The sequence below is a fragment of the Neofelis nebulosa genome, chromosome 7 (assembly GCF_028018385.1).
Source record: "Neofelis nebulosa isolate mNeoNeb1 chromosome 7, mNeoNeb1.pri, whole genome shotgun sequence".
In the NCBI taxonomy this organism is placed as follows: Eukaryota; Metazoa; Chordata; class Mammalia; order Carnivora; family Felidae; genus Neofelis; species Neofelis nebulosa.
The window spans coordinates 62692654-62718423 of record NC_080788.1 but is presented as its reverse complement, the minus strand read 5'-3'; the positions used below and the strand labels follow the sequence as shown (position 1 = coordinate 62718423).

The 25770-nt window shown below is 37.6% G+C and overlaps 1 protein-coding gene across 2 annotated transcripts in view; it reads right to left on the bottom strand.

Annotated features, from left to right (window-relative positions):
- The window catches only part of INO80 (INO80 complex ATPase subunit), a 137565-nt gene that overhangs the window by 97034 nt on the left and 14761 nt on the right, over positions 1 to 25770 (bottom strand). For both annotated transcript variants that reach the window (XM_058738153.1, XM_058738154.1), the window contains exons 2-7: positions 12072 to 12257; positions 11667 to 11836; positions 11506 to 11573; positions 9409 to 9576; positions 3605 to 3725; positions 2074 to 2288 (exon numbers count right to left, since the gene is read on the bottom strand). In XM_058738153.1, the coding sequence (XP_058594136.1) occupies positions 2074 to 2288; positions 3605 to 3725; positions 9409 to 9576; positions 11506 to 11573; positions 11667 to 11836; positions 12072 to 12214 (885 nt within the window). In that variant the 5' untranslated portion in view covers positions 12215 to 12257. The remainder of the gene's footprint in view (positions 1 to 2073; positions 2289 to 3604; positions 3726 to 9408; positions 9577 to 11505; positions 11574 to 11666; positions 11837 to 12071; positions 12258 to 25770) is intronic.

Here is a 25770-nt window from a genome sequence, read left to right as displayed (position 1 = left end):
TCCACTGTGTGTATCTACCAGAGTTCAATTCAAGCCCCATGTATAGGCATTAAAGTTGTTTATTTTGCAATTAAAAATAATGCTGTAATGAGTAACTTTGTTTACATTGTATAGTTGCAGGTTTAGCCTCAGCATAATTCCTAGAAGTGGAAGTGCTGGTTTGAAAGGTAACTGCATATGGAGATTATTAGGTATTGCCAATTTACCCTCCAGAATAATGCTCTCTGATTTGCACTTCTAGCAGCAATGTACAAAAGTGTCTGTTTCCCCATAGCCTTCTTAAGAGAATGTGTTATCATATTTTCCAATTTTTGCCATTGTGATAAGTGAAAAATGGTATCTAGGTGTTATTTTAGACTACTCTAATTATGAGACTTTGAACCTTTTTAATATTTAAGAGCCATTTTTGTATCTTTCTTTGTGAATTGTCTATTCCCGTCATTTTACTTGCCTACTGAATTTGTGGTTCTTTGGCTCTCAATTTTCAAAAGTTCTTTATATACTAGAGATACGAGCCCTTTGTGACAATGTAAATAATCTTTCCCACTTTGTCAGCTGTCTTTTGTCATGAAAAAATTTATTTGTATTTAGTCAAATTTACAAATGTTTTCTTTCATTGCCTCTGGATGTTGAGTCATACTTTTGCTGAGCCAAGGTTAAATAGGAATGTAATCCTTTTCCTCTAGTATTTGTATGATTTCATTTTTTATACTAAGAACCTTAATATGTTCAGAGTATATGTGTGAGAAACAGATCTACTTTTATCTTTTTCCAAATGGCTACCTAGTTGTTCCAGCACCATTTTTTAAAAAGTTTATTAGTCTAGGGGCACCTGGGTGGCTCAGTCAGTTAAGCATCTGATTCTTGATTTTGCGCTCAGGTCATGCTCTCACGGTTCATGAGACCGAGCCCATGTCAGGCTTGGTGCTAACAGTGTGGAGCCTGCTTAAGATTCATTCTCTCTCTCTCTCTCTCTCTCTCTCTCTCTCTCTCTCTCTGCCCACCCTTGCTCACATGCTCACTCTCTCTTAAAATACATAAATTAGAAAAAAAATTTTTAATTTTTTCTTTTTTTAACGTTTATTTATTTTTGAGACAGAGAGAGACAGTGCATGAACGGGGGAGGGGCAGAGAGAGAGGGAGACACAGAATCTGAAACAGGCTCCAGGCTCTGAGCAGTCAGCACAGAGCCTGATGCGGGGCTCGAACTCACGGACCACAAGATCATGACCTGAGCTAAAGTCGGACGCTTAACCGACAGAGCCACCCAGGCGCCCCAGAAAAAAAATTTTTTAAGTCTACCATTCCACTGATCTATTTGCCTATGCATGTGGCAGTACTACACTGTTGAATTATAGAGGTTTTACGGTATATTTTAATGACTGATGTGTCTTTTTCAGTGTTCTCTGGCAATTCTTGCATATTGATTCTTTTCCTTGAGTTTAGTATCAGTTTATCTAAATTCAGAAAATACCCTATTCATATTTCTATTAAGGCTACGCTCAATTAATAAGGCAACCAATTAAGTAAAATGCAAACTGAGTCGAGGGTATATGGACATTCCTTGTACGATTCCTGAAACTTTCAAGTTTGAAATTATATCAAAATAAAATATTACCAAAACCAAATTAAAATAGCAAAAAGAATGCCTACACATCTTTCTCTTGAATCATTCACATTTTTTCTAACGTCTGTGATTCTTCAGTAACATTCAAATATTTATAAATTCTCTAAGAAACATAACTCCACCATTTCATTTTAATTTCCTCTACCATCACCTATCAATTTGTTGTTCAATCTCTACTGCTATGAGTAAGAAAACTGCTTTCCTTTCTCAGAGAGGTTTCCCTCCATTTTTTGGACAATAAACACCACAGAACAACTAACTGTCTTGTGGATTCTGATCAAAATCTGGAAAAAAACAGTCAACTAATAAGAGTACTATTCAGCATTATCTTAATTCCATCAAATTAGTTTCCTTTCTGAACACTGTAAAGGTATCTAGCTCCAACAGCTCCTCTTTAGAGGGCAGGGAGACAAAACTTGCCATCTATGCTGGAGGCACTCACGTACCTTTGGTAGTTCCTTTTTCACAATGCTGAGCCATACTTTTCTACGACGAGCATTAAGCTGCTCAATGGATAAGTGCTTCTTCTTGGTGCCAGGAGGAGGTGCATCATGAGAGAACTTGGCAAAGACTTTGGTCTGGTGGTGGTGGCAACGAGGAGATTCTTCAGAGGAAAGTTCTTCATCCCTTCGCCTTTTTTTCTTCACTTTTTTCAACTTGGCTGCAAAGGAAACAGACTCTGAGAATGTTGCATTTCTGCCCTTCCACAGAAGACAGCCACAAACAACCTCATCACTTTAAAACAATTCAAGGTTCCTTCCTCATTCCAAGTGAGGCTGGCAATGTTTACCTCTTTATGTATTCGGGCCTATGACTATTCCAAGAGAAGTATCTCACTACCTTGGAAGAATACTGGATACTCCCTATGTTTACATGAAAGAGAAACACAAAATAAAACCTAAAAACTGAATTTCTGTTGAACCCAACAACAGGAAGGGAGACTTATAAAGTACCACGAACTCAAGTAATGGCCAAAACGAAGGAAACATATCTACTTGGTGGCAATGTAAAGTGATTGAAGAAAAAACTAAAGAAAGAAAAAAATGTGCTAACTGATAGGACATCATGGCCTGTGAAGAGAAAATCACACATGGCACAAAAAACTAATTTGGGAGGTGGGGTGGGGTGGGGAGGGGAGGGTGCAGAGGATGAGAAAATAAAAAGAGGGGTGCGTAAGTGACTCAGTTGGCTAAGCGTTTGACTTTAGTTCAGGTCATGATCTCGTGGTCCGTGGGTTCGAGCCCTGCATCAGGCTCTAAGCTCTCTGGAGCCTGCTTCAAATTCTGTGTCTCCCTCTCTCTCTGCCCCTCCCCTGCTTGTGGTCTGTTTCTCAAAAATAAATACACAAAAATTTTTTTTTAAAATATAGAGATAAACTAGGAGGATGTGGGAGAAAGGGGAGAAGGCTTAAAAGAACTTCTGAGTAGAGTTCATACCTTTAGGTGAACAAAATCTAACTTGTACACAGAGTTTAAAACTTTCCCTTCCTACCTCCTTCCTGATTTCCAGCTGCTTAGAGCTCAGTAAGGGAGGAAAGCACACTTCCTGGCAAACAGGCAGATAAGCATTACACAAGATAGAGAGGTGATCTATTTTGAATTTCCACACACAACAACAATCATAACTTATTCCCAACACTTCAGGTTGCTCTTCATACTTCCCTGTGCCTAACCAACTTCTTCCTCTCCCGGAACATTTTCAACATTTGGAAAAGTATGTAGAAGAAAGAAGGAATAAACTAACTGACTTAAACCTTTCGCTAGGAATCTGTAGTTTTATGTCTTTATAATTCTAGAAGAGATCATAAACCAAATACGAAATAAGGTTAATAATAGGACTTAGATAAGGAAGACTAGGGTTTTTGAGATACAGCAAGTCTCTACTACATGCGTTATGTTCAAAGTCCAAATGTACCAACAGGCTACACACAACCCTGAAACTAAAGAGTAAATGTGGAAAGCAGGTCAATATGCTCACCTTTAAGTTTCTTTTCCTCCTTGAATTTCTTTTTTTTGGGTCCAAGTAGGTGCCGTTGTTGCTCATAGAAAGGGTCGTACGTGGACAGGAGGCCTGCACTGTAGTACTGGTACTGCTGCAACTGAAGCAAAAAGCAAAGACAGTGGTGAGGCTTAGAAGGGCTGGTCTGTGTTCGAAGCCTGCCTTCAAATCACCTTTACTACAAAAAGTTGAGCCAGAGAAAAACCAAAGCTCCTAAAACATGGGTCTTCTTCCCACAAAAAGACCCACAAAGATTTAGTACTTCAAAGTGAATTATTTCCTTACTTCAAAACAAAATGGGTTCATCAGCTATGTGCATGGCAAGTTGCTGAAAATAACTTAAGAAAGGAAAACGCTTCATGCTTCTCAATTTCCACCAGAATATTTATTTGGTCCTGACACATATTTGAGAGATGCAATTAACTGCAGAAAGAGCTCCTCATGGTATTCATCAACAAGAAATAAACTGTATTTCTATTACCAACAGGTCCTAAGATTTACTAAGGTTCTGATAGCTGTTATTCTGGCTTTTAGTCTTCTATCTGGTTCAGAGAATTCCCAACCATCCCAATTCTTTCAAGTCTTTTCACTATCTCCCACTAAGAGAGCCTGCCAATATTATGGATAATGCCTATGTTGCCAGAATTCTAACACATGAATAATCAAATTTTTTTCCTCTTCAGAGACAGATTCTTTCAAACACTGCATTTCAATTGACCTGCTAGGTTTACATTCATTTTGTCTTACCTATTACCAATGGATAAATATGAATATAAATTAAAATTAAGCAGTCCACTACTGAATCTCTTTCCTAGATTACAGCCAGTCTAAGAACTGAAACTAGGACAGAAAAGTGACATGGATAACTTGTCACAGAGTGACATGGTCCTCTGTCAATGGTCAAAATTGAATGAGCATTCATTGAACTTCATAGTTAAGGCTGATGGGGGGTGGGAGGGAGGGGAGGGTGGGTGATGGGTATTGAAGAGGGCATCTTTTGCGATGAGCACCGGGTGTTGTATGGAAACCGATGTGACAATTTCATATATTTAAAAAAAAAAAAAACGGGGCGCCTGGGTGGCTCAGTCAGTTAAGTGGCCGACTTCGGCTCAGGTCATGATCTCACGGTCTGTGAGTTCAAGCCCCGTGTCAGGCTCTGCGCTGACAGCTCAGAGCCTGGAGCCTGTTTCGGATTCTGTGTCTCCCTCTCTCTGACCCTCCCCCATTCATGCTCTGTCTCTCTCTGTCTCAAAAATAAATGTTAAAAAAAATTTTTTTTTAAAAAAAGAACTGCATAGTTAATAAAATCTATAAAGTTTCCCATATGTATGTTTTACTTCAATTAAAAAAAGACCAAGTAGGGGTGCCTGGTGGCTCAGTTGGTTAAGTGTCCAACTCTTGATTTTGGCTCAGGTCATGATCTCAGTTTGTGGGTTCAAGCCCCGCGTCAGGTGTGTTGATAGTATGGAACCTGCTTGGGATTCTCTCTCTCCCTCTCTCTCTCTCTGCCCCTCCCTTGCTCACGCTTTCTCTCTCTCTCTCTCTCCCTCTCTCTCTCTCTGCCCCTCCCTTGCTCACGCTTTCTCTCTCTCTCTCTCTCCCTCTCTGCCCCTCCCTTGCTCACGCTTTCTCTCTCTCTCTCTCTCTCTCTCTCTCTCAAGAATTAAAAAAAAAAAAAAAGACCTGGGGCAGCCAGGTGGCTCAGTCGGATAAACATGTGACTTCAGCTTGGGTCCTAATCTTGCAGTTCGTGAGCTCGAGGCCCACAGTGAATAGTGCAGAGCCTGCTTGGAATTCTCTCTTTCCCTCTCTCTCTGCTCCATCCTGCTTCCTCTCGCCCTCTCTCAAAATAAATAAATAAAGTAAAAAAAAAAAAAAAAAAGCCAAGTACTGCAATCCCTATTAAAATATCAAAAACGTTTTCCACAAAAGAAAAAATAACACTAAAATCTGTACGGAACCACCCCAAATAGCCAAAGCAATCTTGAGAAAGAAAAACAAAGTTGGAAGTATTACAATTCCAGATTTCAAGATATACTACAAAGCTTTAGTAATCAAAACAGTATGGTACTGGCACAAATAGAGACATACAGATGAATGGAAAAGAATAGAAAACCCAGAGATAAGAGGTGCCTGACTGGTTCAGTTGGTAGAACACATGACTTTTGATCTCAGGGTCCTGAGGTGGAGCCCCATGTTGGGTGTAAAGCATACTTAAAGAAAAACTTTCAATAATACAGAAGAGAGAACTAAGAAAGAAACCCATCCTTATGTGGCCAACTAATCTATGTCGAAGGAGGCAAGAATATACAATGTGGAAAAGACAGTCTCTTCAATAAATGGTGCTGGGAAAACTGGACAGCTACATGCACAAGAATGAAATTGGACCACTTTCTACCACTCCAAACAAAATTAAACTCAAAACGGATTAAAAACCCTAAATTTGAGACCTAAAACCATAAAAATCTTAGAGGAAAACATAGTAATTTGACATCAGCCATAGCAACATTTTTCTAGATGTGCCTCCAAACGCAAGGAAAACAAAAGCAGAAACAAACTATTGGGACTACTTCAAAATAAAAAGGTTTTCACAGTGAAGGAAACCATCAACAAAACAAAAAGACAACCTAATGAGTGAGAAAAGATTTTTGCAAATTATATATGCAATAAGGGGTTAATATTCAAAACACATAAAAAACTTGTACAACTCAACCCAAACCAATCAGTATGATTAAAAAATAAGCACAGAACTTGAACAATTACCCAAAGACACACATATGGCCAACAGACATATGGAAAGAAGATCAACATCACTAATCAGGGAAATGCAAATCAAAACCACAATGAGATTATCACCCTACACCTGTCAGAATGGCTAGTGGCTAGTATCAAAAAAACAAGACAGGGGCGCCTGGCTGGCTCAGTCGGTTGAGCGTCCGACTTCGGCTCAGGTCACGATCTCAATGTCCGTGGGTTCGAGCCCCGCGTCGGGCTCTGTGCTGACAGCTCAGAGCCTGGAGCCTGTTTCAGATTCTGTGTCTCCCTCTCTCTCTGACCCTCCCCCGTTCATGCTCTGTCTCTCTCTTGTCTCAAAAATAAATAAATGTTAAAAAAATAAAGAAAGAAAAAAAAAAGACAAGACAGGGGCCGCCTGGGTGGCTCAGTCGCTTAAGCGTCCGACTTCGGCTCAGGTCATGATCTTGCGGTTTGTGAGTTCGAGCCCCGCATCGGGCTCTGTGCTGACAGCTCGGAGCCTGGAGCTTGCTTCAGATTCTGTGTCTCTCTCTCTGCCCCTCCCCAACTTGTGCTCTATCAAATATAAATAAAATATAAAAAAAAATTTTAAAAAGACAAGACATAGGCATTGGCAAGAACGTGGAGAAAAAGGAATCTTTGTGAACTATTGGTAGGAATGCAAATTGGTTCATCCAATGGAAAACAGTATGGAGGTTCCTCAAAAAAATAAAAACAAGTATCATACGATCCAATAATTCCACTACTGGGTATTTACCCAAAGAAAATAAAAACACTAATTCAAAAAGATACATGCATTCTTATGTTTACTGCAGCATTATTTACAGTAGCCAAGATACAGAAGCAACCTAAGTGTTCACTGATAGGTGAATAAATAAAAATGTGGCATATATATTTATATGTATACGTACATGTGTGTGTATGTATGTATATGTGTGGATGTATGTATATGTGCAGATATATATATATAAACTCTTCCCATTTGTGACAACGTAGATGAACCTAGAGGGCATTATGTTCAGTGAATTAAGTCAGACTGAAAAAGACAAATATCACATGATTTCACTCATAACTGGAATCTGAAAAACAAAAAGCAGAATCAGACTTGTAAAGAGAAAAGACTGATGGTTGTCAGAGGGGAGGGTGATGGGGGTTGGGCAAAATGGGTAAAAGGGAGTGGGAGGTATAGGCTTCCAGTTATGGAATGAGTAAATCACAGAAATAATAGGTCCAACACAGGGAATCAGTCAATGATATTGTAATACCGTTATCCAGTAACAGATGGTAGCTACACTTGTGGCCATAATATAATGTATAGACATTTGAATCACTATGTTGTACACCTGAAATATAATACTGTATGTCAGCTATACTCAAAAAAAAAAAAAAAAAAAGACAAACTATTTCAAGCACCAAATGCCTAGCACTGTACTTTATGAAGGAACTCTACGTTTATTCTTTTTTTTTTTTTTTTTTTTTTTAAGAGACAGAGAGCGAGAGAGCAGGGGAGGGACAGAGAAAGAAAGAAGTCTAAAAGCCAGATATCTTACTATTTATTACTTCTGCAGGTTTATAACCTTGAGCATGTTATTCAGTTTTCTGAACGTACTTTGGATGGTAAATAATTGCTGGAATGCTTTTAGGGCCTCAAATATGCTATTGCTTATTATGTACAAAGTGCCACACTTCTGACAAAAATCAGAAGTAACAGCACTCAAATAGTTGCCACTTAAAACTGTCATTAATCTAATGTTAGTATGCAAAGAAAGGGAGTTTTTTAAAGATAGGAACACTTCCAAAGAGCAACTGCATTATAAAAGGAACCACAAGAATTTAAAATGGTGCAGCCACTCTGGAAAATAGTTTGCCAGTTCCTCAAAAGGGTAAGTAAGCACAGAGTTATCATATCATATGACCCAGCAATTCCTCTTCTAGGTATATACCCAAGAGAAATGAAAACATACATCCACACCAAAAATGTGTATACAAATCTTCTTGGCAGCATTATTCATAACAGCCAAAAGTGGAAACAACCCATTTTTCGTAGTTATCATTCATAAAAGCCAAAAAGTAGAAACAATCCAATTAATTCATTAAATGATACGTGGATAAGTAAATGCAGTACGTTCATACTATGGAATCTTATTTGGCCATAAAAAGGAATAAAGTACAGGTACATGCTACTGAATGAACTCTGAAAACATGCTAAGCAAGAAGCTAGACACAAAGGATCACATTATCGTTCCATATGCACGAAATGTCTAGAACAGGCACATTTATAGTGACAAGTAGCTGCCTGGGCCTGAGGGGAATGGAGAAAATGAGAGGAAACAGCTAAGGGGATTGGGGTTTCTTTCTGGAGAAAACATTCTGGAATTATATAGTGACAACAGTTACACATCTCTATCAATATACTAAAAACCACTGAATTATATACCTTAAAAGGGTAAATATTTTTAGTATATGAAATACATTTCAATAAAGCTTTTATTACAACCACCACCATCAAGATCTAAACATAAAAGTAAGGGGTACCTGGTGGCCAATTTTGGCTCAGGTCATGATCTCACATTTTGTGGGTTCAGGCCCTGCATCGGGCTCTGTGCTGACAGCTCAGAGACTGGAGCCTGCTTCCAATTCTGTGTCTCCCTCTCTCTCTCTGCCCCTCTCCCACTTGCAGTCTGCCTCCCTCTCCCTCAAAAATAAATAAACACGAAAATAAATAGATAGATAGGTAGATAGATAGATAAAAGTAAAATGATGTATGGGGTGCCTGGGGTAGCTCAGTTGGTTAAGTGTCAGCTCAGGTCACAAGCTCAGTTTGTGAGTTTGAGCCCCATATTGAGCTCTCTATGGTCAGCATGGAGCCTACTTGGGATCCTTCTCTCTACGCTTCCCCTGCTTGTTCTCTCTCAAAAATAAATAAACATTAAAAAAGAAAAAAAAGGGTACTGACATATCTTCAATGAATGTTAACCAGAGGCTAAATACCCGGCATGAAGGTGTGAGATTTCTCCTGAAACTTTTACCTCCTTGTCTTTACTATACTTATTCTGGTGAAGTTTCTTATATTTGTGCAGCCGCAACATGTTATGAAGTTCTTCTCTGCTGAGGTTGAGTTCTTCCTCTTCTTCTTCTTCTTCATTGTCTTCACTCTGAGAATCTGCCTCACTGGACTCATCACTTAGCAGAATGCTCTGCAAATGGGAGGAAATGGAAATGGAATCTCTCGCTATGAAGTAATTCGTTTATAATCCAAGCATTTTTCCCCAACACAAGGACAGAAATAGCTGGAAGACAGTCATTCCAGTTTCCCTTACATTATCCTTTACCAATCTAAGTGGAAAAGAAAAAGGTACCAACTGAACCTAGTATGCATGAATTCGAGAGCAGTAACACATGGAAATGCTGTAAACAGCAACAAAGCTTGATATCACTAAGTACTTACACTTAACGTAAGATATTTTAACTGTCAAATACCAAGGCAAAAAAACTAAAAACAAAGAAACAATCTATTGGGTATAAAGGAATATAGAAAGCAAGCTGTGATGGCTAATTAAGGAGAAACAACCCAAAAAATATTAATTGATTTTGATATTACCCAGATAATGAAATGTTATTCAGCCATGAAAAGGAAAGTAGTTCTGATCTGTGCCACAACATGAATGAACCTTGAAAACTATGCTAAGTGAAAGAAGCTAAGTACAAAGGACTGTGTATGATATGGACTTCACTTATATGAAATGTCCAGAATAGGCAAATCCATAGGGAAAGAAAACAGATTAGTGGCTGCCAGGGGTGGGGGAAGTAGAGAATGGGAAGTAACTGCTAATAAGTGCAGTTTCTTTTTGGAATGATGAAAATATTCTGGAATTAGTGGTAAGGGCTACACAAAACTTTATGAATATACTAAAAATTACTAAATTATATACTTTAAATGGGTAGATTTTATGGCATATCAGTTATATTTCGAGTTTTACAAATGTGATAAGCTAAACAAAGATTTCTACATTCCCGAGAGCCACGCTGATATGAAGCAAATTAGAACCTTTTAAAGGATTTAGTGATAACAATGAAAGAGTACCTTTAAATTACTTTGAGCTCTTCACGGGAAAATTAAGCAATAGAGAAAATATTGGTTTCAATAGAAGAAATGCTAACTCAGTTGGGCCAATGACTGTTATCTTGTAAGAATATCAACAAGATTATCCCATTTCCTTGCCTATGAATACTCACAGAAATTTACCAGACTAAAATACAAATTCCTTAACATGTTATACAAGACCCTACACAATCAGGTTCTTGAACCTCATCTTCTATCATCCCCTCTCATTGTGCTCCAGCCATACTAGGCTTCATTCTCCCCCAAACATACTGTGTTGCATCCTGTGTCAGGAAGTTTGCAATTGTGTTCCTTCTGACTGAAATGCTCTTATCTGAGGGGTGCCTGGGTGGTTCAGTGGGTTAAGTATCTGATTCTTGATTTCAGCTCAGGTCATGATCTCACAGTTCATGAGTTCGAGCCCCAGGTCAGGCTCTGAACTGACCATGTGTAGCTTGTTTGGGATTCTCTCTCCCCACTCCCGCACTCTTTCTCAAATAATTTTAAAAAATGCTCTTATGTAAAACATTCACATAGTCCTGATAATTCAGAAATCAGCTGAAATGTTACCTCTTTAAAAAAGCCATTTCTATTTCTTTGTTTACAGACATTACTCACTACTCCCCCCATCTGAATGTAAGCTCTACAGGGCAGGAATGCTGTCTGTCTACAACAGTATCAGACAGATACGATGTATTCAATCACCATTTGTTGAACTACTCAGTAACTAATGAAAAGGACATTAATAACCCTGATGACACTGTGAGCCAGTGCGAGCAAAGATCTCATGTTTTTTTTACTCCTTGCTCTTCACAGTACTCTATACTCAGAAATGATTGCTAAAGTGAACTTCATTGAGGCCTCTACATTTTTCTCCATGATCTCTTCAAAAAACTACACCCAGAATAGAAGACTCTTCTCTAGAAAAATCTCTGCCAATGTGCCAGAATGAGTCAATAACTTTCCTTTCTATTTGTAATTTTAGTAGGTTATTTGAATTATAAATATTTGCCTTATCTCTTACCTTTAGCCACTTTCTGCTTTTCTTCAACTTAGAGAAGTTATATAAATTCCCTTTGTCAGATTTTGATTCTGTGTGAAGAAACATAAAGAACAACAAAAAATGAAAGGACGACTGCCCCAAGAGAACGGATAGTCCAAAGAGGGACCTCATACCACACTGACCTGACTGCAGAACTCCATTCAGTGAGTATGTGTTTAACATTCCAGAATTGCCTGCTCCAGAAGTTTCACCAAGCAATGAATTTGGAGGTTCTTCCTTAACTTGTATTAAGGGATCCCCAGACTGGGGCAATAAAGGATTACTGTCATCCAGTCCATCTTCACTTTCATCACTATAAATTAAAGAATGATAAATCTACAATTACAGCTGACCCAGCAGAATATTTTCATTTATGGTTAGTAGACAGAAGAAATGGATCCTTTAAATAAGTTAATTGTGTTCTATTTGAAAGAAGGAAGAAAAAAATATCACACATACCAAAAACCATAAAATACATAAATCCTAAAACTAAAGAGATAATGGGAATCAGAAATGTGGTCAAACATTGGGAACATGTAATGGCATACCTAGAAATATTCCTGTTGAAGATGGCTGATGTCTGTCGCAAGAAATGGTCCAACCGGAGGGCCCTCTCCAGGTATTGAAGATAGAGGGGCTTTGCCAGCTCAGTGCAGCCGCCATCGTCCCCGGCACCCAACTCCGAGGCCATAGAACAAATCTGTCTTCATGCACAAGGGTCTCCGACTTCACGGCTACAGAAGCAATAAAATAAGAATACTGTTTATTCTCCTTTTATTTTCCCTACATGCCATCAATGTGAAGAGAAACCACACCTTCTAGAACACATGACAAGAAAACAGTAGTCTACAGAAAGATCTTAATAAAGTTTCTCAGTACGCACTGTTTCCTAATACAAAGGCAGAAGTGAAAAGAATGAGAACATCAAGGGGCACTTCGGCATATCAGTTGGTTAAACGTCCAACTTCAACCCAGGTCATGATCCTGAGCTTCATGGGTTCAAGCCCCGCGTCGGGCTCTGTGCTGACAGCTTGGAGCCTGGAGCCATGTCTCCCTCTCTGTCTGCCCCTCCCCTGCTTGCACTCTCTCTGTCTCCCAAAAATACACATTGAAAAAAATTTTTTTTAAGAATAAGAACATCAAAGTATAGAAATATTGTCATGTGTCACAACAAAAATTCATATACTTCTTTGAAATAGTACCTTAAAATTTACACCTACTTCACTTCTGTCCTACAATTAACAATCATTCACAATTATCTAAAATCTACTCCACAAGCTCTCTCTTGTACACCTCATAGAGGACACTTGTTCTCAGCATCACCTTCAAAACAGCTGTTCCCTTTTTCGTTTTTTATTTACACTTGTACATGTGTGAGGTATTCCACTTACAAGGGAACAGATACATTAGCAGAGTATTTTACACACTTATAAACATTCTTGAAAGTGTTAGAAATGATTTAGAAAAATGGAAGAGAGTATAAGAGTGAGAAACAAAGGTAAAGCCTGTGCATTTTTTTTTTTTTTTGCTACCTTACAGTGTTAAAGGAAACCATAACATCTTTGAGTTGTCGTCTCTTTTTATTATAGTTCTTCGATGTTTCCTAATATAATCTTTCTTCTTAAAGAAATGTTAAAAAAATTCCCCCAGCTAATCTATAGATTGAACATAATCTCCAACAAAATCACACTTTTCTTTTTCAGAAACTGACAAGCTAATTCTTAAATTTATATAGAAATGCAAAGAAACCAAAATAACCAGAGTAATTTTGAAAAAGAACTGGGTTGAACAACTTATGCTTCTTGACTTTAAAACATATTAGGGGTGCCTGGGTGGTTCAGTTGGTTAAGTGTGACTTCGGCTCAGGTCATGATCTCACAGTTCGTGGGTTCGAGCCCTGCGTCGGGCTCTGTGCTGACAGCTCGGAGTCTGGAGCCTGCTTCGGATTCTGTGTCTCCCTCTCTCTCTGTTCCTCCCCTGCTCACACTCTGTCTCTCTCTCTCACTCTCTCAAAAATAAAGATTAAAAACAAATTTAAAAAAAAACATATTAAAAAGCCACAATAATCAGGTCAGTGTGATAGTGGCATAAGGATATCACATAGACCAACAAAACAAACCTGAAAATCCAGAAATAAACCTATACATTTACAATCAATTTTCAGTGAAGGTGATAAGGTGGTTGAATAGAAGAACAGACAGTCTTTTCAACTGGATATCCACTTACAAAAAGATTAATTTAAACCTTTACCTTACACTATGCATAAAAATTAACTCAAAATGGATCAGAGACCTAGTAAACACCAAACTATAAATTTTCTACCACAAAACACCAGGAGAAAATCTTCATGATCTTGGTTAATCAAAAAGTCTTTGGATATGACATCAAAAGCACAATCCATTAAAAAAAAATGCTGATAATTAGGCCACAAAAATTTAAAACTTTTGGAATTCAAGCAGTATTAGCAAAAAGATAAAAACAAGCCACAGGAGAAGAAAATATCTGCAAGTTGTGTATCTGATAAAGGACTTGTATACAAATATCTAGTTATAAAGTCATGGAAATGCAAAGTATAACATAGAGAATACAGTCAATAATATCTTAGTAACAGATAATTATAACAATAACAATATAACAGATAATTATAACAATAACAATAACAATAATATCTACAGTAACAGATAATGACTACAGCCAACAGAGTGAGCACTAAGTAATGTGGAGAACTGTCAAATCACTATGTTGCATACCTGATGCTAACATAACATTGTATATCAACTATACTTCAATATAAAAAATAATTACATGAATATTCATGAAAAAGCTGTAAAACTAATGAACAATAAATTGCTGTGGAAATCTAAAAAAAGTAATAATAATTTTAAGATGATATCCAACTTTTCTATGTATCCTCTAAAGATCTGCCTTCTCTACTTCAGGGAATCTTTTAAGAATAAAACAGTAAGTATATGTGAAAAGGCTTTATAAGAAATACCAGCGTATTGGGGCACCTGGGTGGCTCACTCAGTTAAGTGTGCAACTCTTGATCACAGCTCAGGTCGCGATCTTGCTTTCAGGAGATCAAGCCCCATGTCGGGCTCTGCACTGACACCGTGGAGCCTGTTTGGGATTCTCTCCTCTCTCTCTCTCTCTCTCTCTCTCTCTCTCTCTCTCTCAGCCCCTCCCCTGCTGGTGCCCTAAGTAAATTAAATTAAATTTTTTTAAAAACGCCAGAGTATTTTCAAACAGTGTATGTTCAAATATTCAGAGTTGGAAGGGATCATAGAGATTATGTAGTCCAACTGGGTCATTTTACAGATGAGGAAACTAAAACCATAAAGATTAAATAATTTGTTCACAATCACTGAGCTCTTTTGCAGAGCCATGTTTCCTGGTTCCTAAACCGGTCTTTTTTTAATCTCAGCAAACTGTCTCTCCAGACAGGATCTACCACTCAGTTTGCTCAGGTTTATACTTTGGTGTTAAGAAGAACACAATCCCAAGAACCAAATATTTTCAAAGCACCAATTCTTCAGAGTATAAAAATAAATAAACACGTTTTGAAAAAGCAAGACAACTTAAAATGCACAAGGATTACAGGTGACTTTAAAATTTTACTTGCATTATTTGAAATATCTTTCTAGAAACCATTCTTGCTCACTGAGGTGCAGGGTTTTGTAAAAGCATTAACAACTAGGATTTATGTTAAGCTAAACAGATTAGTCCTTAGTTCAAGGTCAATAAATGGCCAATATAAGCTGTCAATAACCACCATTTTTTAACTGATTTCATTACAAAGACACTAACACAGAATAACAGGTTAATAGTAGAATAGCCTTACCTAAAGTTCAATTCAATATTGTTTTTAAAATTTTGACTTAGAATTATTAAAGAAGAAATGGTCAATAGGGCGCCTGGGTGGCTCCGTCAGTTAAGTGTCCGACTTCAGCTCAGGTCATGATTTCACGGTTCGCGAGTTCGAGCCCCACATCAGGCTCTGTGCTGACAGGTCAGAGCCTGCAGCCTGCTTCAGATTCTGTGTCTCCTTCTATCTCTATCCCTCCCCCACTTGTGCTCTGTCTCTGTCTCTCAAAAATAAATAAATGTAAAAAAAAATTTCCTTTTAAATAAAAAAAAAAAAGAAACGGTCATAATTTTTAGTTGAAATAGCCAGGCAACAAATTAATTTGTTTATAGTGTTTGCATGTTGGAAGAAAACCCTTTTGGATGCTAGGTTGAAACTACTGTGTGTTCACTCAAAACAGAATCTCACTGGCAGAATTTATAACAAGGGTGGCAAGGCTTGAAGCTCATAAAGCTAAGATTCTGAACTGTTCTGATAGCAAAAATCTTCACTATATAACCTGTTTAATCTAAACTTTGTATTCAGGTGAATTATATCAGGAAGTGTTACTAGGTTTCAATGGGGGGGGGGGGGCGGACTTGTAGCCACAATATATAAAGAACTCCTACAACAACTCAGTAAGAAGACAACTAAAAAATGGGCAAAAGACTTTGAATACACATTTCACGAAGAAAGATACACAAATGGCTAATAGCACATAAAGATGCTCAACATCAAAAAAATGCAAATCAAAATGGCAGTGAACCACACTATACTCACCAGAATGGCTATAATAAAAAAGATAGATTATAACAACTGTTTGGGAGGATGTGGAAAAACTAAAGTCTTCATACACTGCTGGTTAAAATATGTAATACTACAGGGGCACTTGGGTGGCTCAGTCAGTTGAGCATCTGCCCCTTGATTTCAGTTCCGGTCATGATCTCACAGTTCGTGGGTTCGAGCCCTGCATCGGACTCTGTGCTGACACTGCGGAGCCTGCTTGGGATTCTCTGTCTCTCTTTCTCTCTGCCCCTTCACCACTTGCACTCTCTCTCCCTCAAAAGAAACATTTTTTTTTTTAAGTAAAATACTATAACCACTATAGAAAACAGTTGGGCACTTTCTTAAAATTTTAAACATAGAGCTACCCATATGACCTAGCACTTCTACTCCTAGTTATTTACTCAAGAAAAATAAAACCACATGTCCACCCACAGCTTTTAATGTGAACATTCAGTGGCATTATTCCTAATCGTCAAAAAGCAAAACAATCCAAATGTTTATCAACCAGTGAATAAACAAAATACATATCCACACAATGGAGTATTATCAGCAATAAAAAGGAATAAACAATTGATACATACAACAACATGAATGGACCTCAAAAACATTATGCTGAGTTAAAAAAAAAAAAAAAAGGCCAGACAGAAAAGACCACATATTATAGAATTCCACTTACATGAAATATCCACCAAAGGAAATCTATGGAGTCTGGAAGTACATTAGTGGTTGGCTGTGTATGCAAAAGGAGGCTAACTGCAAATGGATATGAGACTTCTTTTTTAGGGAAAGTGGAAATGTGCTAAACACATGCTGTATTGTTGGTTATACAATTCTGTAAGTTTGTTTAAAATCAATGAACTATACATTTAAATGAGGTACATTTCATATGTAAAATAGCAGTCTTTGTTAACACAAAGAGAAAAGAATGTTAAAAGTTCTTTTTTATAAGGCTTTAATAGGTTCTACTTTTCATTGTGGGAACTAACATGCACCCACTGCAAAAGATTTCAAGGAAATGCTTTTAAAAATACAGCAAAATTCTCCAAGAGAATATATGTAATTCATCTTCATGTACATACATATAAATTAAAGTATATAAAATTCCTAATTGGCCTCTTCCTAAGGTTTTACTAAAAAATAAGTGATCTCATTGTGTCTGGCTAGCTCAGTCGTTGAAACATGTGACTCTTGATCTCGGAATTGTGAGTTGGAGCCCCACGTTGGGTACAGAGAGAACTTAAAAATAAAATCTTTAAAAAAAAATAACTGACCTTATGTATTTATTTTGGCTGATAATGAAAATGGTCCTAATTAAGGAGGTTTGCAAATATGACTACAAAGTAATACTGGGTGATTCAAAAAGAACTATTTTCAAATATAATTCCTCAGTAACTAAGCTGTACACGAACATGAAGTCAAAACCAATTTGTCCAAGAAAGACCAAAGTTACTTCTATTACAATGCTCAATAGTATGTGGCCCCATGTGACTCCCAGTATGCATCAATCCTGTAGTCTGATTCTCCCAGAATGACTTTGAAAATATCACCATTGATGGCAGAAATATCAAGCATGATGCCCTCTCTTATTTCCACAAGTCTAAAAAAGAGAAGTTGCTACAAGTATGAAGTTTCTGACATATCTCCACAAGAAGTAGTCTTATCATGATACCTGGAAAGTAAGGGAATATTTTTAAAGTGTTCAATTAGATTCCTTTTATTGTGGTAAAATATACATAACCTAAAATTTACCACTTTAATCATTTTTAAGTGTTCAGTGGCATTAAGTACATTCACAGAGTGGTGCCAATCATCCATGAACACCATCCTCCATTAGTTTTTAATCGCCTTTAAGATTGGTGGCCTCTCTATTCAACCCAAATGCCTTGGCCATCTGTTAAAAGGGGCTTCTCTGAGGCACCTGGCTTGCTCAGTCAGTAGAGCTTGCAACTCCTGATGTCAGGGTTGTTAAGTTCAAGCCCCACACTGGGTACAGCAATTACTTAAAACTAAAATCTGGGGGTAAAAAAAAGCAGCTGCTTCTCTAATAACCTATACTTTCATCTCCTACATTTGTCTCTTATTCTCCACAAGGAAACAACAGGGCCATGCTAATCTGACCCACCAGCTATTATCCAACTTCAACAGAGCACAAGACATTTCTCAACAACCGTTTAACCCACCTCTTATCAATTGTTTCTCATTCTCTACAAAGACTATTGCAGTTTCTCTCCTCCTCAAAATTATAAACTCATTCTCTCTTTCTTGGAAGGGCTTGAGGAGCAAATCTCTCCAATCTTTTCTATTCCACTGTAGTTCATTCTTTTCTGTACTTTTTCCTTGTAGTATTTGAGTCACAAATAAAAGCCGCAAAAAAAGACTATCAGTCTACATTTGTTAACTCTTCAGTCAAGGTGACTCTACATACTGATGCACAGACAGGACTACTTCATTATGTCATCCACTGTGGGTCATGCCCATGCAGTCACATTTTAAAATACATACAATACACATATTATTATAAGTTACTTTATTTTTTTCCAATGTATTATAATTGGAGCATTATACTGCCTTTTAAATTTATATACACATAGGTGTGCCTGGGTGGCTCAGTCGGTTAAGCGTCCAACTTTGGCTCAGGTCATGATCTCATGGTTCATGAGTTTGAGCCCCATATTGGGCTCCGTGCTGACAGCTCAGAGCCTGGAGCCTGAGCTCTGTGTCCAGCTCCGTGCTGACAGCTCACAGCCTGGAGCCTTCGGATTCTGTGTCTCCCTCTCTCTGCCCCTCCCCTGCTCATGCTCTGTCTCTCTCTGTCTCTCAAAAATAAATAAATGTTAAAATTTTTTTTAAATTTATATTTACATATAAATTTATATATACTTTTATATAAAATATTATCTGAAGATTTCATTTCAGGATAGAAAAGAGAATACTATAAAGCATTTTCATAAAAAGGGAGAGTTGGGTCTGAAAAGGATGAAAGACCCACTCTCTCTGATAAAGCACTATTTATCAAAATGGATAAACAAAAGTCAATATTGTTGGCTAACACTTACTTCTGGATACTCTCCAGGTCTCTGACAACTTCTTGGACTAATCCTTCCTTACCTCCTTAATGGAAACTTTATTCTATATGTGGAGTCTACTACAGTTCTGTCATCTATCCTTATCCTTTAGAAAATCTCACCTACTTCCAAATTTGGATTAATACCACTGTAGATGGCTGACTTTCTGGCTTCCATCTTACAAAGTACACAATCCACATTTCTAGATGCTTGTTGGATTCTATCCTTGATATACCACTGAACCCTTCAAACTCAAAACTTCTCATCTGCCCCTATACCAGCTAGTTCATCTGTATTTCCTATTTATACAACAGTTAGCTATTCAGACTCAAAATCTGTGAATCATTTTTACATCACTCTCGACTTCTCTGTTTACAATCTCCATGTCTACTTAATTCTTCTCTAGGGATGATGTCTGGAATCTGTCCTTGTTTTCATTTAGGTTCTTATCATCTCACACCTAGATTACTGCTTCCTAATTTGGCATCCCACCTCCAGGTTCTTCTCGCTCTAATCCATCCTCACAGCAACTGCCAGATTAGTATTCCCAAAACATTGCTCTGATTATGTTGTTATCCCTCAACAGCTTTCCAAAATTCAATAAAGTCTAAATTCCTCTGCCTGAAATTCAAAGACCTTTATCATCTGGCTCCAACTTACCTTTCCAATTTAATTTTTTACTACCCTCTTACACTCCAGACAAGTTAAGAATACCCTGAAGATGTCTCTTAACTTCCCGTCAGACCCATCCCAATCTTCAAGTGTTCTTTAAAATTTATCTGACCACATACTGCCATTTCAGAGACTGAAAGGACTATTAATATATGCTGTTAGAGCCAATTCACCATTGATTGGCCTGCTTCATACCCTGAACTCTGGCTCTTTAAACCTGGTTATCCTCCAACTGGACTCTGATCATACTTCAGAAGCCCTGACTACAGTCTGATATCCATGGTAAAGTGTCTACTCCTAAATCATGCTCACATACAACATATTTCCTCACCTGTGTACCCATGTGTGATCCCAGAATGACTGCTTTGCACTAGTTACTGCAATGCCTTTATGGAAGCTGCCTTGCCTTTGTCCTACAAATTATGTTTCTGTAGGAAAAGTCTTACCAAGTTGAACCAAAATCCTTCAAAGACAAAATGAAATATCTCATTGCAGGAAACACTCATAGATTATTCCCAAGTAAGACTATTCTCTCTTCTCTGAAGTTCTAAATGGTTGAAAGCCTGGCACTTACATGATATTACAGTCTACTTACTGTATACATGCATGCCTTATTTCTCTTCCTAAACTATAAACTATTTGAGCAAATAGTCCCTATCTCATGAATCTATTTTGGTTCTAGTATTTACAAATGACCACATTAATCTGCTTTTTCATGCAAATTAAAAATCAAAGGTCAAAACTACAAAACTCTAGTTCTTTTTGTTGTTGTTATTTATTTATTGAGCAGGAAAGCATGTGTGAGCGGGAAGGGGGAGAGAGAGAGGGAGAGAGAATCTCAAGCAGGCTCCGTGCTGAGAGCATGAAGCCTGACACAGGGCTCAAACTCACAAACGGTTAGATCATGACTGGAGACGAAATCAAGAACTGGATGCTTAGCCAACTGAGCCACCCAGGAGCCCCCAAAACTCTATTTCTGCTACATTCTACATAAAGATCATCTATAGTCCATGACCATGTGAGGCCTCTACTCCATCCTGGACACATGACTTGGGGGATGAAACCTTGAATAAAACAAATGAAAAGATACGAAAGTAGTCAAGTAATAGAAAGTTAAGCAGAATGGGTTCAAACATTCATTATCCACACTTGCTGAACAGGAGAATGCATGTACTAAAAATCTTTCAGGCAATTCCACATAAAAATAATCTCAGACAAGCTTTAGATAAGAGGTAAGAGGTAAGAGGAGAGCAAGGTGTTACTGCTAGACAAGAATCTGAAGGATACCTGCACCAAATGCCAATGCTAACCAGAGGACAGGATTTTTATCTTCTCCCAAATGATAAGCCTGACAAAGATAACTACTTGGAGAGAAAGTCACCCTATCTCTAGATGGAGATGAGCTAAGAAGCACTGTTCAAATGATAGCCTAAACAGCTTTTAGTTTGGTTTAAAAATTTTTTCTTTCAATTTTTAAAGAGAGAAGAGTTGGCTTTTTACCTTTTTGTCTAACAGCAATGGTAAGAACGTGATATATAATGACCACTTCATAAAGTACTACAAACTGCAATGATGGCCATTAACAATTATTTGTCTTAAGACCTACCCATTTAAACTTTGCATGCTTAAATCTATTTTCACCTCTGATTTCCTCTTTATAGACCATGCCCAAAACTGGTTTCATACCAATCATTTGCAGAAGCACTTCCCAAAGTTTGCTTCTCTGAATACTAGGATCAAGATTTTGGAGCACCTGGCTGGCTCAGTCAGTACAGTGCACGATTCTTGATCTCAGGGTTGGAAGTTTGAACTGCATGGTGGGTACAGAGATCACTTAAAAATAAAATCTTTAGCAGTGTCTGGGTGGCTGTCAGTTGAGTGTCCGACTTCAGTTCAGGTCATGATCTCTCTGTTCATGGATTTGAACCCTGCATGGGCTCTGCACTGACAGCAGGGAGCCTGCCTGGGATTCTCCCTCTCTCTTTGTCCCTCCCCCACTCACACTCTATCTCTCCCAAAATAAAACGAACTTAAAAAAAATAATATAATAAAAAAGTTTTAAATAAAGTCTTTAAAAAATATATTAAATGTCCATTAATACCGAAAATATTAAAGCATTAAAGTTAGGCCTAAGATTTTTTAGTCTTCAATATGCTAATGTGCTCATAATCTCTCTCTAAAAGGCATTCCAAACTTATTTGACTTTTTTAGCAAAATACCAATCAAAATAGCTCAAAGAAGACTAGATAGGGCATCAATGATTCAGTCAAATATCTAAATAAAGAGTTCAATTATATCTGCCTTTAAGAAGTAATTCCTAAATTTACCAAAACTAATACAGAAAAGGCCAAATAAAGTTATAATTCTTAGGAACAGAACTATAGCTATGAAGCATTTGCAGGACTAAAGACAGCCTGTAGGTTAACAGGCTGTAGCTTATACAAAAGGCCAAACATTAAGGGAACAAAATAACTGAATTTCCCACCTCAGCTCCCCTATAACTCAGACACTCTATAGCCCAAACTAGTTGTGACTGAAAGTGATCTACTGCATCAGATCCACAGGTTATACTGATAATATGTAGGACTATGGCACAAATAGCAGGACCAGGCCAAGTAAATGGACTTCGTATTATTTTCAAAAATGGAAATAAGACCAAAAAGAAGTGAGATATAATTTTCATATGAACATTAAGAGTAACATTTCATTCACTCAGGCATTCAATTGCTGAACTCTAATGTGCAGTGTAGAAAAAGTTGTTTCCTTCAGAATTCAGTTTAATAGAAGAGATAAGACTCAAATAACAATAAAAAATACACTTGGGAAGTCACTTAAAAGATATACAGATAAGGGGCGCCTGGGTGGCGCAGTCGGTTGAGCGTCCGACTTCAGCCAGGTCACAATCTCGCGGTCCGTGAGTTCGAGCCCCGCGTCGGGCTCCGGGCTGATGGCTCGGAGCCTGGAACCTGCTTCCGATTCTGTGTCTCCCTCTCTCTCTGCCCCTCCCCCGTTCATGCTCTCTCTCTGTCCCAAAAAAAAAGATATACAGATAATGTGCCACTGGAGTTTAGGAAAAAAATGATTATTTGTTGAGTGTTAGATCACGTTAAGTGTCACAATAAATTTGTCTCCAACTATAAATTCTTGGGAAGAAGAGTCCTTTATTCTGAGGTGGATAGTTTTCCTAAAAATTTGGAAGTTAAAATATCTTTATTGTAAGCCATAATGGTGATATTAGTGTTTTGTTTTGTTAAATGTCCTTACTTAGAAAAAAAGAAAAAAAAAAAAAAGGGCCAGCATATCTGTCAGTCCCTAAAATTATTTGGAAATTTTACTGGACCAGGAAATCCAAATTGCTAGGAACCAATCACTGGCTTAGCTAGTTGACCTCTGACAAGTGGGACATACAGACTCACTTCTGGGCTCTGCCTTCCGACAGTCGTGACTTTCAGCTAAAGCACTTTGGTGGGTTTCAGGCTCCCTATTCCAAATGTGGGGAGACTTGTCCTGGCCTAAGCTCTCCCCAGGAATGTTTTAAGGACACATTTTAAGAAACTAAAGACCTTTAGGAAAGGAGGAGTTTGATAAATATACGATATTGTGGCTCCTTTATAAAAAAACAAAACAAAACCAAAAAAAAGGTGGGGGTGCGTGGGTGGCTCAATCAGTTAAGCATCTGACTCTTGATTTCAGCTCAGGTCATGATCTCACTGCTACTGAGTTCAAGCCATGTGTCAGACTCTGCACTTATAGCATGCAGCCTGCTTGGGATTCTCTCTTTCCCTCTCTCCCTGCCCATCCCTCCAACTCAAAATAAATAAACTTAAAAAAAAAAAAAAAAAGGAATGTGTCACTCCTGACTGTATTAGTCATTAGTTATAAATATCTATATCTTTGATGAGGAAACAGCAGATTAAGATATGGAAGATTCTGAGGCACCTGGGTGGCTCAGTCGGTTAAGCGTCTGACTTTGGCTCAGGTCAGGATCTTGTGGTTGGAGAGGTCAAGCCCCTTGTGGGGCTCTGTGCGGACAGCTCAGAGCCTGGAGCCTGCTTTGGATTCTGTGTTTCCCTCACTCTCTTCCCCTCCCCCGCTCCTACTTTATCTCTCTCTCAAAAATAAATAAATATTTAAAACAAAAAAATTTTTTTTAAGATATGGAAGATCCTTCTATGTATTTCCAACCAACAGAACAGAAAATGAGTAATTTGACAATCATATAAAATTTAATACTTCCAACTTCCCACCAAAAACAAAAAACAAAAAAAACAAAAAAAAAACCAACCAGGTCAAATGGCTCCAATGGTGAATTGTATCAAACATTTATATGTTTGTTTATTAGTATCAATTAGTATCAATGCTTCACAAACTCTTCCCGATCACAGAAGAGTAAAGGACAATTGCCATGTCACTCTATGTGGCCAGCACTACCCTGATTCCAAAGCCACCCAAAGACATAAGAAAACTACAGACTAATATCCCTTATAGAAACAAAAATCTTCAATAAAATATTGACAAATGATTCTAGCAACATATAAAAAGGATTACATACACATAATTAACAAGTAGAATTTATCCTACAAATGCAAGGTTTGTGTAACATTTACACATCAACCAATGCAGTATATACCACATTAATAGAACAAAGTATAAAAGCCACCTAAGCATTTCAATTAACACAGAAAAATGATGTGACAGAAGCCAATACCATTTCAAAATAAAAACACTCAATAAATTAGAGATAGAAGAAACTCTCTCAATCTGATAAAAGGCACTTACAAAACGCTCACATCATTCTAATGTGAAAGAATGCTATCTCCCTTAAAATCAGGAATAAGACAAGATTGCCTACTCTCACAACTCATATTCAAAACTGTACTTAAAAATAAAATTAGGGGTGCCAGGGTGGCTCAGTCAGTTAAGCATCCGACTTCAGCTCAGGTCGTGATCTTATGGTTCGTGGGTTCAAGCCCCTCATCAGGCTCTGTGCTGACAGCTCGGAGCCTGCAGCCTGCTTCAGATTCGGTGTCTACCTCTCTCTGCCCCTTCCCCATTTGGGCTCTGTATCTGCCTCTCAAAAATAAATAAAACATTAAAAAATATTTTTAATAAAGTAAAAATCAAATTAAATAAATAAATAAAATTCTACTTAAAGTTCTACCCAGAGCAATTAGGAAAACAAAACAAAACAAATAGCATCCAGCCTGGAAAGAAGCAAAACTATTATTTATAGATGACCTGGGGGCACCTGGGTGACTCAGTCACTTGGGCTTCCCACTTCAGCAAAGATCATGATCTCACAGTTTGTGGGTTCGGGCCCCACATCGGACTCTGCTGACAGCTCAGCCTGGAGCCTGCTTCGGATTCTGTGTCTCCCTCTCTCTCTACCCCTACCCTACTCATGTTCTCTCTCTCTCTATCTTTCAAAAATAAAATAAACATTAAAAAAATTTATAGATGACCTGATCTAATCTAAATAGATAATCCTAAGAAATGCACTAAAATATTATTATAACAAGCTCAGTAATCGTATAATGTACAAGATCAATATACAAAAATCAATAATATTTCTATATACTAGCATTCAACAATTTGAAAATAAAATAAAGAAAATAATTCTATTTACAACAGCATCAAAAAGAACAAAATACAGGAGTGCCTGGTTGGCTTGGACAGTAAAGCATCCGACTCTTGATCTCAAGGTTGTGAGTTTGAGCCCAATGTTGATTGTAGAGATTACTTAAAAATAAAATCTTTAAAAATACTAAAACAAACAAAAAAAAGCAAAACAAAAAAGCCAAAATACTTTGGAATAAATTCAACCAAAGAACTACAAGACTTATATATATACTGAAAACAAGACATTATTGAAAAAAATTA